Here is a 15,951-nt window from a genome sequence, read left to right on the forward strand (position 1 = left end):
ACGCTGGGAGGGGGTGGTGGAGATCCTTTATTCAGAAGGTCAAGACATGTGGTCTTAGCTCTTTGCTCGTATTTACATAAGGGGATGGACTTTTACCAATCTTTTCCTAGGAGGTCACCCAGCCCAATCCCCTGCCCAATGCAGGATGGAGCTGTAGCATTCCTGACCGATGGCAGTCTGGCGAAGAAAAGCTCAGGAAGGCTGTTCCAATGTCAAAGAGCTCATTCTATTAGGAAGCTTCTCCTTAAGCAAGAACAGGTGTGGGAAAGCTTTGGCCTTCCAGAAGTTGCTGAACTACAACATTCAACTTCCATAGCCATGAGCATGCTTGCTGGAGCTGATGGGTGTTGTAGTTTAGCAACATCTGGAGGGCCATGCTCTCCTGCTCCTCTTTAAGGTGTAGACCAGAGTTTGCATTTGCAGGAGCATCAACATCCTGGCTTGAAAGCCTCTCCCTTGAAGTGGAGTCCTCCCTAGCTAGTAAATTTTACAAGGGCAGCCGCTGCAGATATACCAGCTAAGGAAGGGCGAAATTTCAAGCAGGTGGAGCCCTCCTAAGATTAAGGATTTTGTTTCTAGGCACACTGCTGGAACACTGTTTTTGACTTTTGAAAATGGGCTGCAAGCTGCATTCTACACCATTCTGTTTACTCCTGATTTTTTATTATTTGCCTCACTGGGAGTGGGAGAGAATAAGGGAGGTCAGTTGCTGTCAGGAAGCATGAAAGGTCGTTCTGTTTACGATAATTGCGAAATTCCAAAGTTCACATCAGGGCAACACCTTCAGTTGGCCAACCTTAATATTATTTATTAGGCACACAGAAAAGTCCACATTAGACTGACGCCTTTATTGAGCCAACCCAGGTGCTTTTTCACTATTTCATGGCATTTTGGCTGCCCTAAATAAAGGTACACCCCACCCCCCTTACCGACACGATTGTTTTCCTTATAACAGCTCCCTCGGCTTGCAGTTGCAAGACGTTTCTTCAATGCTTACAACCCATAATAATAATGACAAAAGAAATAAAATAACCACCAGCGTTCCAGCGAGCCTCTTAATGAAGAAATTCAACAAGCAAAAATTAGCAACCATAATGGAAGACTAACAAACGAGCAAAATTAATCAAGCCGCTTTACTTCCACCGCAGATCCAACCACGCGGTGTGTGTGTGTGTGTGTGTGTGTGGTCCCGCTCGGCGGGCGTGGCGAGGGGCAGAGCTTGTAATTGCAGCAGGCGGGGTTGGAGAGGCGATCGCGGGGGCGTGGCTAACGTTGCTGTGGGGCGGAGCTTCGCGGCGGAGCTTCCCTGCGCTTCGCCCTGGGGGGCGTGGCCAGCTGCGCCGCTGCCTGCCGTACTCGGGTTGCTTCTATGCATTGGCGCGCGAGCTGTTCGTCGCTGCGAAGCTGCTGCTGCTGGGCTGGTGGAGATGCTGCAGTAGCGGCGACGTTGGCGTTGGCTGGGAAGCCTTTTGCTGCTGCTTCATTCATGGTGGCAGGAGGGGTTGCCGTGGCTGCCGCAGCCGCCTTCTCTTGCCCAGGACCAGCCTGTGATGACCCCGGGCGTATTTCGGGCTGTTTGAACGGCGGCGGCGGCGGGGGGGAAAGGGGAGCTTGATGAAAGCGATGTCTCCCCAACAGGATCACATTGGGCAGGGGCGCTCTCCCTCCCTGACCGGAGGGTCCCGGCTCTCCGTAGCTTCCGACGCCGGCAAGGTGAGTGAACCCGCCGCCTCCCCTTTGAAACCCTGCCTGGATCGGGGGACAGGGACGAAAACCACCTCCTCCTGTGCAGACAAGAGACAGACCGGTGGCCTCCTTCGCCCTTGAGTTTTGCAGCGAAGGCTCCCCGCTGCTAATAATAATAATACAGTAATATTAATAATAATAGCTTAACCTGCCCCTTCCTGAAACATGCAGGCTGGTCCTGTACGCGCAGCTCGGGGAGCAAGCCCTGTCGGTTTCCAATGGAGCTTTGCTTCCCTAGGAAGCCGGGCTGGCGCTGCAGCCTCTCCGCGTGCCCAACTTAAAGCACGCTCGTGGGGAAGCAGCTCCTGCAGAGTTCAAGTAAAAAGACCTCAGTGGCAACTGCAGCCTCTTAACTGGTAGGGAGAGCTCGAGTCTGTGAAAGCCCCTCGTTCACTTTTTTCATGACCCCCCCCCCGCTTCCCCCCTATGTAATTTTCTCTCCCTGTCCATCAATTTCGGGAAATAATGGGGGGGGGGCGGTGTACCCCCCCACCCTCGATGTCTCCTCTACACCATTTCCAGTGGGTTATCCTTGTCGATGCATTTGTCCTGAAGCGTGCTGGTGGTGGGCGGGGAAGGTCAGGGTGGTGGCGGCGGTGCAAAAAGCATCGCTGCAACCTGCGAAGGTTCCCGGTCCTTAAATGCTGCGGAAAGACGGTCCTGTGCGCGCAACGCGCACGTTTCGGGAAAGCGCAGTAGATGGAGGTCGCTTGCGCTGGGGGGTGGGGGGAGGGAGAACGGGGCTGCGCGCCTCGCGGGAAATGTGCTGCATAGCTAGCGCGGGGGATCGATCGATCTTTCCCTCCCCCGCCCTTGGTAAGATCTCCAACGGAGCGCCCCGCCACGCCGTTTCTTGTCGTGATCGAGAGAAACCACCGAGCTGCTGTTCTTGGCACATCGCGTTCCTTAAAAGGCCACCAGGGATCCCCCGGGAGGCGCGCGATCGCCTCCGTTTTCTTCCCCTCCGTCCCTCCCTCCGCGCCGCATGCGTGCTTCACCTTCCCTGCCCCAGGTTTGCATGCCTGGATTGGTGTGTTTTGCACTTGATGGATGGACAGACGCGGTTCTGTTTTTGAGTAGCCGCTGCTGCAAGGCGCTCTCGGGGCTTCTCTTTCCTTCTGCGCCGGCTGCTCATGGACGTGAGGCTCGGCGACCGGGGGACTTCGTGATCGGTCTGCTTTGAAGGTGGCATCGTCGCGACAGGCGGGCCGGGCGATCTCGTCGGAGTGGCATTTTCTACATAGATGCTGGCTGGATCTGTGGTGGCTCTCTTGGCATGTATTGTTCCAGGTAGTCTTATATCCTGGACTTAATGGTCTTAGTCGTCTACCTTCTCTCCCACGATTAATGTGTATTGATTCACTAGCGCTCCCCCACCATAGGAATGTGTATTAATTCACCTGCTTCAAATTGTGGGGTGATTGAGGGCCCACCTACTCATTTTGCTGAATGGGCACCTGGATTGTGTCCTAAAGCCCTGTCCTTGTGGTGCCATTTGATGCCTCTAAATGAGAATGGGACAAAAAGTGGAGAAGTGTTGGCATTCCTGGTTTGGCTCTCGCCTGCAGCTGTATTTCTATTTAAAATTACATATTTTAAATAGAGTTGTGCTCTTGCCCAGTGCAAGGTTATCTGAGATGTATGGGGAAATAAACCCCCCTTGAAAAAATAAGCATAAAATATTTGTGCAACAACCCTGTAAGGCAGGCCAGTATTGTTCTCCCCATAGTAACGACTGCAAGGTATGAGTGCAGAACTCAGGCTGAGAGATTGGGTCTGGCCTAATGCCATTTTGTGGTTGATGAGATTTCTGAACTTTTTGGAGAAGTGAACGGGAGGTGCACTTGTTCTTGCTTTTGCACGATGTTGTGGTTAATGTGTTGTTTGAATCAAGACCTGGGAGACCAGTGTTCAAATCTCTATGGAACTATGAAGCTCATTGAGTGACCTTGGGCCAGCCACTGTTTCTTCTCAGCTTAACCAACCTCACAGGGTTATTGTGAGGGTAATTGGGAACTGTGAATGGAGGAATGATGGGATTTAAATGGAATCTCTGTAATATACGCTGCAGCAAGGCTGCAGATAGATGGCTGCATCTTTTTAACATGTGTGTTCTGTGTACCTGCAGCCACTTCCAGCTTCTCGGCATGTCTGTGAGACAGAATAATGCAACTATAACTGTATGTGCAGCTGTCACACAGTTTTCTCTGCAGAAGTGACAGTAGTACAGGAAATCTTGCCTTTCAAATAATGGCCCCTTTCTCTGCATGAAATCTTAGGGTATTTCCTGGAGCAGGCCAGCAGATGATGGAGAGGAGGAGAAGAGTTGGGTAGTTCCTCTTCCCATCACCAAATAAGGGGAGTTTTAGACATTCCCTGCTGTTTCTGAATTGACTTTGGATAGTACAACGTTTTACATTGGCGTACAAATTGATTTTTATACCTGGTTTTTGTTATACTGCATAAGATTCCATATCTGCTTGTTTTTCCTTAAACAAACTCTTAAAAACTGCCCTAGGATAGTAATAAAGGACATGAACTTCTGCTGACCAAAAACTTAAGAAGAATCGCACCAAGGGTGCATCTTGTTCAGTATCCTGTTCTGGGAAGTCTGCATGCAGGCATGAAAGCAGCAGCCCTCTCCAATATTTGTCCTTCAGCAGCAACTGGTATTCTGAGGCATCCTGAACATAGAGGCCCCATTTAGGTTTTGCAAACTGGACCTGCTGCAACAAATTTTTGCAGTGTGGAGTGCTGCTTTTCAGGGTGCTGGTCAGCCCGCCCCGTCACCTTCAAGGATATTCTTTTCTATTACTCCTCCCGCTTGCTTTTCTGCGTACCTCCCCTCCTCCGCGACAGCTTGGCCACTGAGCATGCTCAGTCCTCATTGGGCTCTTTTGGATTCTTCTCCCTCCCCAAATATTTTTGTTCTTCTGCAGATCTTGGGTTTCCTTCAAAGCCTGCTGCTACCTCGCTTTTGTGCATAGGTGGCACTGTTTTTGCAGTGCCAGAATCCACATGCAGCAAATGAATGTGCTGTTAGAGTATAAATAATGTAATGTGGTGCCCTGAGGCTGATGGGATCTGTGGCAGGGGAGCATGTATGTGAAGTCTGGTATGTAGGTTGACTAGTAATATACAAAAAAGGCTAAAATCTTCAAAATCACACCCCCTGACCAAATAGAGACACCTGTTGTGTTGGAGTATTGCTTTTTCATATTCTTCCACCTGTTCTAACTCTTAACATTCAAAACATGTTTTGGGATGAGCCCTGGTTGAAAGTAAATGCTGCACTCGCTGTATTGACTCCGCTCAATACAGTTACACTATTTCTAGAGAACTTGTACATAAATTGATGGCTAAAAAAGACCATTTGTAAAATCTGTATTGTGTCCTGAAACACTTTTGCATATATGTTTATGGCAAATGGTGGTAAGCATTTCCTTTATTGTGTAGCCTACTGGTTTTCCAGTGGAATCCTGATCATGATACAGGTAACCTTTAACAACGTATAGGAATTCACTACCTTTTTATTGTTTCGGATCACAGGATCTGTGATCTTCCACTGCTCATCCTACAGGAGCTCAGCTTAAATTCTGGAGGTTAGTATTGGGTTATCAGTGTGGTGTAGCAGATAACATTTCAGTACTAGGCGTGAGAGACCCAGGTTCAATTATGTGTGCCACCATAAGGACCAGACCAGCAAGTCTCACCTTTTTGGAGGGATCACTTAGCTCTGGCCCAGCCATACAGTAAGGTGGAGTGACCAGGTTTGGGCTGCAGCATGAAAAAAACAGAATACAGTAGATGAAGACAGGAATTAGTGCTATAGCATCAGCTTAGCCAGCTGAGTATCTTAGGTTCAATCCCTAGTAACTCCAGGTATGGCCGGGCAGATGTGCGTGTCTGATAATAATAATAATAATAATAATAATAATAATAATAATAAATTTATTATTTATACCCCACCCATCTGGTTGAGTTTCCCAGCCTCCCTGGAAAGCGGCTGCCAATCAGTGCGAGTGAGATGGACCAATGGTTTGACTGAGTGTAAGGCAGCATTCTGTTTTGTTAATGGAGTAGCAAGATTTTTAAGAGGTTAGGTATATTGTTTGGGTATGTTAAATGAAATACAGGTAAATTAGAATAAGCAGAGTGTTATCAACCAAATGCACCACTCTTAAGTCGTTTGGATCATCTGTTGTGCTATAAACACCTAGAGAATTCGAGTGTAGAAACTGCACTATGCTACAAAATTTCCCTGCACTTCGGAACATGCTTTGGTGTGTGGGCTTGCCTTTGTGTGTGAAACCTGGCAGAAGAAAGAGTGTGATTTATGAGTCAGATATGTTGGGGGCTCAGAATATGTTTCAGCATACATTCTCTCTCCCCCCCATTTTTTGTTTTTTAAAAAACTGGCCCTGCCAGATACTATTCCAGAATAAATAGTGCGAAGACTAAAAGGAACCAAGCTGGGAAGGAAATCTCCTATTTGCAGGGTTTGCATTAAAATGTCATTAAATCCCCGCAAGCGCATTCTCCTTGGAGAATTGCTGCAGCAGGCTGCCAGATTGCTTATTGGGATTTTAATGCCTGCCTGGGTTATTACAGTACACTTCATAAATATTTCCCATCCTGATCATGTTGGGGAAAGAGGGAGAGAAATGGGGACTCCATATATGTAGTTTTATCCTGGACCACAGCCCTCAAGCACAATGTGAGACTCCTGTCCTGGTAAACATTTCATTTTTGCCCAGTGCATTGGCCCTTCAAAGTCAAGGACTTTGAGCATCTGAAATCCTGTTTGACTGTAGTTCTGGTGGAAATAAGAAATCATGCCTTAGCTTAAGATCAGAGGAGTAAGTGTGTTAGTCCTTTCTTATAAAAGCAACACAGAAATCCCAATGAAAATCCTCATCATTATATATTTTACATGTCTGCTTATTTGCACATATTTTAAAATGTTATATATGGATGTTTTATGATGGCCTATACTTATAATGCCTAGTAAAGGTTTGGCAAAGTAAAAGCAACACACATTCTTGAGGTACCTTAGTGACTATCAAATTTATTCTGGCATAAGCTTTTGTAGATTGGAGTCCAGTTAATCCAGTGCATTTGATAAAGTGAACCGTAAGCCACAAAAGCTCATACAGTAATATATTTACTAGTTTTAAGGTGCCACAAGATTATTTGTTAACATCAGTCGATACTGTATGGAGAATAGCTGAAAATGTTTTATTGTAGTACTGCCAATGCCTCCTATATAGATTTTTATTTGTGTGTGGGGCCAGGCTAGATTCCAGTGAGTATTTGAATTATCCTTGTCAAACTATTAGTGAGAGCATAAGTATATGAATACAAGTAACTATAAAATGAGACTGCACTATTTTGCAGTATCAAAATACTGCAGCAAGGAAACATTTGCTCAGGTATGTGTTCTCACTATGGTTGCCTGTAGACATCCTATTGGGAAGCTTTTATACAAGGAAGGAGTGGGTTCTTATTCCATGCATCTGATGTGCCACAAACATTTAAGTTACCTTCTTTGATCTCATCCTCCTGTAAAAAGTTTCAGTTCAACATTGGCATGCATGCTTCTTGCCACATCGTTGAGACAAATGGGATACTTGTGGGAATGAAATCTTCTGACCTTGGGGTTGTATCCAATGTTCGCCCTTCTCAGAGCAGACCCAATGAAACGGACTGACTTAAATTTAGCAGGTCTGCTCCTGAGTAGAACGTATTTAGATACAACCCTCGATTAGCAAATGTGTAAGTGGGAAGCCTCAATCCCTTATGAACAGAATTGAGCACACTATAACATTTTGTAGTGAGTCTAAGGAGTTGCTGGTTTTTAGAAAACGGTGGCAGGTGAATCAGTGTAAATATCAGCTTGTGAACATGTTCTTGCGTAATTTCAGATAACGTAGAGCTGAGTTCTGATAGCTACTTACAAACGTATCACACAGAAAATGTGTAGTGATTGTCCACACAATGAACTCATTTCCCTCTGTGGGTAGTAAGTATAACTAGCTTTACCATGTGGCCAAATTGTTACAAATACCTGGTGGCCCACATCTGTCCCATGGTGAGATTATAAGTCAGCACCATGTGGTGTTCTCCTTAAATTGCATAGACACCTTATATTTTAAGAGGATGCCTTGCAGTCATAACACAGGTATGCCCCTAATGCCTTTGAAAAGGAGCCTGTTTAGGCAGTGTTACTCTATAAGATAGAGCTGTTGGTTTGGTGTTAGTAAGGCTGGGGAAAACTGGCTGCCTGAGCCTCTAAAAAATGCTCTTCTGGAGCACAGGAACAGTATACAGTACAGTAAGCTCCTAATCACCTGATGATGGATGATAAAAGAATAATAATGCCGGCTTTTTGGAACTGAAAATATTTTTCCCCAGCTGTGGAGTTAGCTGGGTCAGATTGGGGATTTTGCTGTATACTATGCTGGTGATACCCTGTACTGCTTATTATTTATTAAGTTTCTATACTACCCTACATCCAAGGATCACAGGGCGGCTTACAATATAAAAACACAATAATACATAACTTAGTAACAGAAACAACAACAACATACCCCCCCCCCCAAAGTTTAAAAGGCCATAGATTGTTTAATTAGCCAAAAACCTTGGAGAAATGTTTTTGCCTAGTGCCTAAAGATATGTAAGAAAGGTGCCAGGTGAGTCTACCTGGGGAGAGCATACCACAAACGGAGCCACCACAGAAGAGGCCCGTTTTCATGTTGCCACCCTCCAGACCTCTCGTGGAGGAGGCACATGAAGAAGGGCCTCAGAGTATGATTGCAGGGTTCGTATCTGTTTATATGGGAAAACGTTCAATTGTAATATCTGACTAACCAACCTCCTGGGTGTATTCTGTCTCTCACAAAATAAATGCAGAATGCATACAGATCTGGGTGTCGGTGTGGGTGTGTGAAAATATGCCGTGAAATGCATCAGTGTTTAATAGGTTATCCCTAAACTGGAATAGACAGGATAAAGTGGGTGGGGTAGATTTTCCAGGAATGGAGTGAGAAACTATGGTTTGTGTCAAGCTTCTATCAAAATTTGGCCTATTAATAATTATCATTGTGAAGTCTGCTACAGGTCTTCTCTAATCACATCTTTTGAAACCAAGAGACAAATGACATTGTATGCTGGAAGATCTGTGGCTTCCCCCAAGTGGGCTAACTCCCCTTGGTATAAACAGTGCTGAAGAAATACAGGTACTTGGTGCCAATGGTAGAAATGTGAACTTTTTAGGTAGCCAACATTTTTCTTCAGTGCTGGGACTTGGGTAGTTGCCTCAGAGAATTTGAAAGAGAAATTCTGTGATCTGGAAAGGAGCTTGTGAGTCATCAAACTGAATAGAGAGGAAGATGTTTATATTAATTATCACATCATGTCTCGTGCATCAGAGAGAGGGTTTAAGGTTGGTTATTTAATGCAAATAATTTAAATTGGTTTAGGGAAGCAAATGCTTTGAGAATAAGACTTAAGCACTTCAAACAGATGCACAACATATTGACTAACAGGGGTTAGAAATTTGCAGTGACTTAAAGGCCCCTGTAGTATGTAATAGGCACATTTTTGAGAACTATTATACACATTTCCATTTAGGATAACAACTTTCCTAAAAGGTAACTTGTATAATAGTTATGCAAGTCAGAATTATCACAAGTGTAGGCTTTTCAGCATTCTAGAAGTGTTTATACATATTTAGTAGCAGCATGGCAGGCAGAAATTCAAAAGAGGAAGCTTTCTAAAGTGTAATCGCAAGAAAAGCTGCATATTTCGAAATTCTTCCTCATATCTGTTTGGCGCAGGAAAACAAAGGTTTATGTACCTGTTAGTGACCGCTGCTCCCCATGTGACAAGCTGTTCTTGTTCATAGATCATTTTTCTATGTGAATTCTTTCAAGAACCTAAGGACAGTTTGTTATAAAGCCGGTTGCTGCCAGGACAGCTCAGGCGTTGTAATCAAGTGAGTACATTACATACTGTGACAGCCATGTGTCGGTCCTTTGTATTCTCCATTGTTTGTTATCAGAGGTGTTCATAATACTGTACTGTAGTTGTGTTTCTCCGTATCTCACATTTGCTTTCTGCTGGAGCATAGCTCAGGGTGACGTGTGGCTGGCTGGCTGGGACTGATGGGAATTGTACTTCAAAAAAGTTGGAGGGCACCAGGTTGGCAAGGCCAGGGGATTCCTCCCTGATTCCTCTGTAACCGTGTGTATGTGAGTCGGGAGGAGGTAGGATGCTTTTTGAAATAGTATTGCTTCAGATGGCTTATATCTTTCTGGCCTGACTTCTTCTGGGCAAGAAGATTGGATCCTGTTTTGTGTGTCTGAGTGTTTTATTTGCTTTCCTATGCTTTTTATAGAATCAAAGAGTTGGAAGGGGCCGTAAGGGTCATCTAGTCCAACCCTGTGCGATCCAGGAATGTTTTGCCTAATCTTGAACCCACAACCCTGAGATTAAGAGCTTCATGCTCTGTTGACAGAACTATGTGTTTTTATTCTTATTGGTTTTTAGCTGTGTTTTTGTGTTATATATACCATTTTTTGAAACTTTAAGCTATTTATAGGTGCTTTCAAATAAAGAAAAATACAGGATTCCTTTAAGGCTGCACATTTCGGAGCTCATCACATTGAACACTGAAACATTGAACGTCCATGTAAACATGCCTCAAACAGAGTTGCAGGGATCTTGAAATGCTTCCAAAAACTTTAAAAATTGATTTTGTAAGGGTCAGCAGGTACGATCAGGTTCACTTCAGGTACTGGGTTAGGTTGTCTCCTTCTGCATGATTTTATATCGACACCCTTAGACTTTCAGACTGTGTCTATCAAAAAGCGTTCATGTGGTAATTATAGCTGAGACGACAATGGAATTCCGGCACCCAGATAAAATGGGAACGGTGACAGCGGCCAGGGTTCACTTTTTGGCCTTGTAGGAAGGAGGGTTGCTCTAGCCTTTGACATCTCTGTGATGGAAACTGGAGTAGAAAACCAGTTCAGTTTTTAGACTGAAGTGCTGGAGTCAGAGGGATGTTGGACTTTGTATCTGTTTCTGTGGTCCTTCCTTTGTTTTGGGCGTCCCCATTTGGGGGCCTGTTCTCTTCCTGGAGGCCATTTTGAAGAAGGAAATGGCAGCCGAACAAAGTCACTCGCTGTGGGATCCCCTGGTTCAGTGGAACTGGTGCTACCTTGACAAAATGTCAAGACAGGAAGAACATATATTGAAACCCTGTTTAAATATGGTCATATTCAAACGAAATTAGCATTTCGTGACAGGAACCATGTAAAGTGAGGTAAGTTCATAATGGAGGGAACGTGCTTCATTATATCCCATAAACGCATGGGCAAAGGCTGCATGTACAAATGTAACATTGGTTGTACATCAGTGCCAAAGTTTCCACACAGAACTCTGGAAAATTAAAAAGGCGGTTCTGCCTTAGGCCTCTTTGCAGAACTAACCACAAGACCTGAGTCGCTTCGAACGAGGCAGTCGGTGTTAACTTGTCTTTTGGTTTGCAGCTCAGGAATTTCTCGAGACAGCAAGGCCAAAATATTAAGAACTGGAGCTAGTGCAAGAGGTATTGATGTTCGTTTTTTGGAACTGTGTACGTATTGTGGCAGATTTATTTGTCTCCTGTCTCACATAAAGACATGTATCGGTGTGACTGGCTTCAGGTTTGCCTGAACTAAGATGTCCAGATTTGATTTTTAGTGTTCCTATTTCGTTGTTTCTCAAATATGGAAAGATAAGAACGAAATGAAAAGAATGTTGACCAATGAACAGGAGAAAAAGTGAATTTTATTTAAAACAGTGTTGACCGTGTCTGAGAACTTTCAGATTCACTGAGCACCTACATGTGGTATTTCTAAATAGAGCTAGAAAAACTCTAAATTTTGCTTATGGCAATGAATTCTTACGTAAACTCTATACAGGGCGCTTAGAAATTGAAAACATTTCCCCTGCGTTGTTTTGAAGCACACACTAGTGAAGATTTTTATTATTACTGTATACTGATTCCTAGGGTGGGCTATAATTGGGTGATACCTTAATATATTCTGTTTTTGGCTTGGTCCTGCACAGTTGCCTATGAGTTCAGTGTTGGATTCAGAGTAGGATTGTACATGTTGTAATTACATTAAAGATAGGATACTTATTTACAAATTAATAGTGTGCCATTGTACTTCCATGCTACAAACATTATAACTTTCATTATTACCTAGGTGAAAATTGAAGTAGTCTTAGGCTGTGACACTAAACACAATTTCTTTGGAAGCTGCATTGAAATCTTGGGCAATTTTATTATCCCAGCCGTAGGCCAATGTAAGTTCATCCAACAGCAGCTATGTGTCAGTTAGCACAACATACCATGTTTAAATCAACACTAATATGCCAATAAAAACTACAATATCAAAAGCAGAGAATACATTCTCAGATTGCCCAGGATAGCTGATTACATTAGAAACAACCCAATTGGACCTTAACCTCTGTTTAGCTATTGCAAAAGCTGCTTCTCCCCTGGCCACAAACCCATTTCTGTGCGCATATTTTATTCTCTGTGTCCAGTGATGATATTTTTTTTAGGAGTGGCCTGAATAAGGAACATTCTAGTAAAGACCAAAGTTTGTTTTTCCTCTTTCTTTAAAATATTTATATACCATTTTTCTATTAAGATACAACTAGAGTGTAGAACAGTAATAAAACACATAAAAATATCAAATATAGAGAACAATCACTGCAAAGTGGGTAAATGGCTTAGCCTTAGGATCACCTCTCTCCATATGCAGTTAGCCAGACTTTGAGATCATCCACCAAGACCCTCCTTTGTCTGCCTCCTCCACGAGACGACCCAAGGGTGACAACACAAGAACATTCCTTTTCTTCATTGGCTCCCCATTTCTGAAATGCTCTCCCCAGGGAGGTTTGGCTGGCGCCTTCATTATACACCTTTAGGTGCTAGACAAAAACTTTCCTCTTCTTCTAAGCATTTGGCTGATTGACATCCTTTTAAATATTTTGCAGGAGAGGGGATTATTCACTTGTTTTTGTTCTTGTTTTTGTGTTTTTTATATTATAATTTAATGTTGTGACCTGCCCTGAGATCAACAGGTCTAATAGGACTGTATATAATTTTAATAAATAATAAAATAAAATAAAAGTGCAGGCAACCAGCAGGTAAAAGAATTAACAGGCCCAGCAGCTTTAGGCACAAATTTATCAAGGAGGAATCAAAATAGCGGGTGGAGAAGCTGTGGCTCTTCAGATGTTGCTTGATTACAATTCATGTAGGTCCTGCTGGCTGGGGTTTTTGGGAGTTGGGCTCACAACAACATCACTTTTGCTACCCTTTCTATATGAATTACTTTAAAACAAGCAAACAGGTGGTCTTTACACTGCTCAAAAGGCCACTGAGACAGGCTTCCCTGGGATTTCCAAAGTTCAGCCACAGAGAAGTCTCTGCCTAGTTCATGCCAAACATCCTCATATGTTAGTGGAACATGTAAGAGAACCTGCTGTCCCAGGCTCTTTCAGGAGGAAGAGTGGGATATAAACTGAATAAATAATAACCTCTGAAAGTCATGATGAATGGGCGGGCTCATATTAAGAAGACCATTCTTCTGGTATTCTGGTCTCAAATCATATTATTATTATTATTACTGTATACCGCCCTATACCCGCAGGTCTCATATTGGACAGGAATGGTGAATATATGGCTCATGGGCTGCATTCAGCCTGTAAAGGTGTCTTCGGGGGCCTACCAGTCCTCTGCTAAACTTTGATGTCTCTTCTATTCCTGTTTCCTTAGCACTAAGTCATATTAGCAGGGTGCCATGCCAGAGAGAGAACAGGTTATTTTGCAAGCTAAGTGGAGGGCTTTCCTACTTGTTGCAGTGCTGGACTGGGAGAAGTGCTGCAATCGTGAGGAAAAATAATTGGTTCTGATCTTCAGAAACCAGTCTCTGAAGAGTGATCTTTTCTTACTCATTGATTCCCCTTCCACTGCTGCTTCTTACTGATCAACAAGCATCAATCCTCTCTGTATGTCTGGTATGTATGTGGTTGTGAATGACTGAGAGCCTACGTTTTAATGGTATAGCTTCTTCTTGGTTTTATTCATAATAAACCCAACTACTGGTGATTGAGTCAGGTTGTGCAGAAAAATATATTCCTGGTGAATCCAGTAACTGGAATACAGAAGTTGGTCATCCCTTATCTGGGTAATGCGGATTCAACATTGTGCATATGTGATGTGAATGGATACTAGTGTAGCCTGCTGTAGGGTAAAGATGTTTAGGACTTTCAGCTTCTTCCTTGGCTTTATTTATATGTTTTGGTATTTCTTCACACTTTGAATGAGTTTCACTCTGGGTGAACTTTTAAATTCACTTTTGTCGTCATCTCGTTGCCCTTGAGAGGGAGTTCACGCTGAGAAACAGTATCTGAGAGCCAGTAATTTGCTTCAAGCTTTCCTACATGTTTTGAGGTCTCTGAGTGGGGTTTCTTCGGCATTGGAACTTGGCACATTTTGCATTGGCTCACTTGCAAAGAGACGTATCCCTGGTAGCAGTTTGGAACAAGTTTAGGACTGTCTGAGCCATGTCATTTAAAAAAATCCTGCTGGGAAAGCCCTGAAGTCTAGGAGGATGGGCACACTCTGCCAAGTGTTAATCTACTTGCTTTGTTTGTGTACATTTGTGTGTGCATGCACACTCTTCTGGTTAAACAGAAGCTGGAATAAAGAAGCATGTCAAAGTTGTGCTGCAACACTACAATGTCGTAGTCCTGGGCTGAAAGCCTATTGGCAAAATGTCTTGTTTAAAACCAAGTTTTTTAAGCAAATGGTTCTTTCCACCCAAGTTTGATTAAATGGCAAGTGATCTCCTGCTGGCAAATGTAAATTATAGCCATAGTCTTGTATAATCTTTTCACCCTTCCACTATTGATGATACATAATGTACAGGCTTTTCTTTTCTCAACCTTGCAACAACCCTGGGAGCTGACTTGGGATGTAAGAAGCTGCTCTGTTTTTGTTCCACTGCAGTTCATCTTTCAGTAAAAACGATTTTCATCTTGCTGTTTGTAGCGCTGAAATTACATAAGTGACATTGTCATTATGTTATTCCATCCCATTCATTTACAGATAGGTAGCCGTGTTGGTCTGTCAAAACAAAACAAATTCCTTCCAGTAGCACCTTAAAGACCAAGTGCATGCACACTTCTTCAGATACACTGAAAGAAGGGTCTATAGAAGGGTCTGGAAACTTCTGTTTCAGTGTATCTGAAGAAGTGTGCATGCACACGAAAGCTCATACCAAGAACTGACTTAGTTGGTCTTTAAGGTGCTACTGGAAGGAATTTTTTTTGTTTCATCCCATTCATTTTATTGCAAAGGAAACAGTGCAAATGTGGTGTGGTGTGGAAGTTATCAATTTCATAGTGTTTGTGGACAGAAAGCAACAGTAACAGTGTATACTAATTGTATTCGCTGGATTGATTTCCATTCCGGGCATGGGATGAATAAGTGAATATTGGCAATTTGTGCTTCAATTTCCTCCAGACTTCTCCAAAATCCCTACAGCTAAATGAGTCACAGTACTCCCATTTTGCAGGTGGAATGAGGCTGACAGCTGATCTTCTGACCAAGGTGCTAGACTTGGGCTTGAACCCTATTTTCTAGGGCCCACGCTATGGACTCTCTTTTCTGGGCTGTACTTAGTTTCTTAGGACAGAGGGAGCAGTTTCATACTTTGACTAAAGGACTTCTAGCCCAGTACTGTCTCCTCTGATTGGCAATTGTTCTCTAGAGTCCTCAGCAGATGCCTTCTAATATATGCAGAAACATTTGTATGACCACTAACCACCCTCTCTCTTAATTTCCCTATGGGCTTGCTTCGCAAGACGAAAACATCTTGCGAGTCTTTTCGCTCCCCCCCCTTTTTCTAAGCCGCTAAGCCGCTAATAGCCTTAAGCCGCTAAGCCTTTAATAGCTGCTAAACCGCTAATAGTGCTAATCTGCTAAGCCACTAATAGGGTTGCTTCGCAAGACGAAAAAACCGCTAGACGAAGAGACTCGCGGAACGGATTATTTTCGTCTTGCGAGGCACCACTGTAGTCTGAAGGCGCCCAGTATCATTCCTAAAGTGTATATATTGATTGAAATGCAAGTAGGAA

At 43.6% G+C, this 15,951-nt stretch overlaps 1 protein-coding gene across 5 annotated transcripts in view; it reads left to right on the forward strand.

Annotated features, from left to right (window-relative positions):
• Positions 1-1,316: 1,316 nt before the first annotated feature.
• Positions 1,317-15,951, forward strand: part of ARHGAP20 (Rho GTPase activating protein 20) — a 77,472-nt gene continuing 62,837 nt past the window's right edge. The window contains exon 1 of one of the 5 annotated variants that reach the window (XM_083736716.1): positions 1,317-1,713. In XM_083736716.1, the coding sequence (XP_083592842.1) occupies positions 1,615-1,713 (99 nt within the window). In that variant the 5' untranslated portion in view covers positions 1,317-1,614. Of the gene's footprint in view, positions 1,714-2,540; positions 2,563-2,766; positions 3,037-10,774; positions 11,075-15,951 lie in introns of those variants that run through there. The other 4 variants (XM_083736715.1, XM_083736719.1, XM_083736717.1 and 1 more) reach the window with 4 other exon arrangements.

Source organism: Podarcis gaigeae (assembly GCF_964106915.1).
Source record: "Podarcis gaigeae genome assembly, chromosome: 4".
NCBI classification, from domain to species: Eukaryota; Metazoa; Chordata; class Lepidosauria; order Squamata; family Lacertidae; genus Podarcis; species Podarcis gaigeae.